We start from the raw sequence: 2,500 nt of genomic DNA, 5'->3' as shown, positions 1-2,500 counted from the left end.
GCAGAAACAATATTATTGGAAATATATATATATATATATATATATATATATATATATATATATATACACATAAGCATATATATGTGTATATATACATATATATGTATATGTATGTGTATATATATATATATATATATATATATATATATATATATATATATATATATATATATATATATATGAAAGATGGAATAATGCAATACCGCATTGATATAGGGTGTATAACAATCCTCCCTGACCTGGCCTCGAACCTAGGTCACTCCGGGTATGAGACCGGAGGGTCAGTACTAAACCAACCGAGTGCCCACGGGGAGTGTGTGTAAAACCTCGCTATCATTACTCATGTATGAGTAGATAGGTAATGTCTATCGAAGCTAGTTAGATCCTAGTTGCACACTCCTTTTAGTGGGCATGGTTGGTTTAGTACTGGCCCTCCGGTCTCATACCCTCCCTGACCTGGCCTCCGACCTAGGTTGGAGGCCAGGTCAGGGAGGATATCAATGCGGTATTGCATTATTACATCTTTCATATATATACACCTCAGTATCTGACTTCGGTTTCGAATTTCTAAATCAATTTCCACCGAGTGCCCACGGGGAGTGTGTGTAAAACTCGCTATCATTACTCATGTATGAGTAGATAGGTAATGTCTATGGAAGCTAGTTAGATCCTAGTTGCAGACTCCTTTTAGTGGGTTGTGTGGCATGGTTGGTTTAGTGCTGGCCCTCCGGTCTCATACCTGGAGTGACCTAGGTTCGAGGCCAGGTCAGGGAGGATTGTTATACACACACACATACACACACACACACACACACACACACACACACACATATGTATATATATATATATATATATATATATATATGTATATATATATGTATGTGTGTGTGTGTGTGTGTGTGCGTGTGTGTGTGTGTGTGTGCGTGTGTGTGTGTGTGTGTGTGTGTGTGTGTGTGTGTGTGTGTGTGTGTGTGTGTGTGATAACGCTAACGGCAATAATCAAGATAAAAGGAACAGAAACAACAACATCAGAAATCTAGCAGGAGCAAGCGCGCTGTCCGCACGGCCCGCCCTCGTCGGCAGTTGCGGAGCTTCTCGAAGTACGCGGAGCTGGCCGAGCGAACCGGCAGCCAGGTGGTCGAGTCCCCCGGCGACCGTGTGGAGGAGACGGCCAAGATCGTGGAAGGAGCCGCAAAACAGGTGGGAAAACGTTTGATATGAGCCGGATACTTTTTCCTCTCCGTATGGTGTATATTCGTTTGTTTGTGATAATGATAATGATAACGATAATGATAATGACGAGGATAATAATGAAGATAATGATGATGACGATAGCAGCACCAACAGTAAAAGATATATAGCAATGATAATAATAATAATAATATCAAAAACAGATTCAAAGGTACTGTACCACTATCAGCTATCATGCTAACCCCTGTCGTCGCAGCCCTCTGATAACAGAATGTTCAATTCATGTAACCGCTTATCCTCCCAGGCAGTGTTGTGGAAGGACATCGGCGTGACGTCATCGCAACGAATCAAGGTTCCCATCGATTCGCTAATCATTGGCTTCGAGGTGTCTGTGACCGGCCGCCTTTCTTCGGCAGTCCTCACGTCACCTTCTGGTAAGGAAGTTTTGATATGGTCATTGATTAGTACTATCATCTCTTTCATTGTTGTAATTGTTATGATAATTTGCGACGACGATTTTACTAGTTCTAGTGTTTTTTTTTTTTTTTCTTTCTTTCGTTATATTGTAATAAAACAAATCTTCCGGGGCCTTAGATCATTCTATTTTCTTCTTCTCCCCATTCTACTACTACTGCTATTACTGTTACCACTACTGCTTCCTTTCATTTTACCTCTATTTTGGAGAACCTTAACCATTCCCGTGTCCTCAGGTTCAAGATTCGATCTACTTGCACGAAATAACAACGCTGGCCGAGGCTATGCCGTGGTGGCTTTTACTCCATATCTCGCACGGGTAATGATGAAAGTCTATATAACGATAATACCGATTAGCTGAACGTGCGAATATAAATATATTTTCCTATGGAAATATTTTTTTTATATCTAGTTCTTAAAAGAAATTGTCATTAAAATTGCCATTACAAATGTATTTCTTTTTCCTTTTTTCTTTTTCATTTAAAACTTTAACAATCACTAAAACATTTCCAGGTCCGCGTTGACATGACTCAGCGTCCGAACGACGTGGGAGAATGGACCCTGCAGTTCAACCCTTCAGATGAGTCATCGGTTATTATTTCAGCCCGCACGCCCATGGATATCATGCCCACTTTTTATACTCCTGATACCTCTGGCAATCACCCTTCTTTGCAAAGGGTAGCTGATCAGCCAAGTAGAAGTATGTTTGCGAAAGTGTGTGCGTTTTCTGTACTTCTGTTTCTCGTGAATATCAATTTACTTCCAGTCTATCCCTTGATAGACTGGAAATATAAGGTACTTCCTACCTTATATTTCTCTTCCTAACTTGTCTTTT

At 40.4% G+C, this 2,500-nt stretch overlaps 1 protein-coding gene across 3 annotated transcripts in view; it reads left to right on the top strand.

Moving 5' to 3' along the window:
* Positions 1 to 2,500, top strand: part of LOC125030870 (von Willebrand factor A domain-containing protein 7-like) — a 26,744-nt gene that overhangs the window by 19,256 nt on the left and 4,988 nt on the right. For 2 of the 3 annotated variants that reach the window (XM_047621181.1, XM_047621180.1), the window contains 4 exons: positions 1,041 to 1,200; positions 1,496 to 1,625; positions 1,902 to 1,984; positions 2,179 to 2,365. In XM_047621181.1, the coding sequence (XP_047477137.1) occupies positions 1,041 to 1,200; positions 1,496 to 1,625; positions 1,902 to 1,984; positions 2,179 to 2,365 (560 nt within the window). The remainder of the gene's footprint in view (positions 1 to 1,040; positions 1,201 to 1,495; positions 1,626 to 1,901; positions 1,985 to 2,178; positions 2,366 to 2,500) is intronic. The other variant, XM_047621182.1, reaches the window with a different exon arrangement.

Source organism: Penaeus chinensis, chromosome 12, assembly GCF_019202785.1.
Source record: "Penaeus chinensis breed Huanghai No. 1 chromosome 12, ASM1920278v2, whole genome shotgun sequence".
NCBI classification, from domain to species: Eukaryota; Metazoa; Arthropoda; class Malacostraca; order Decapoda; family Penaeidae; genus Penaeus; species Penaeus chinensis.
This window is presented reverse-complemented; position numbering and strand designations above follow the sequence as displayed.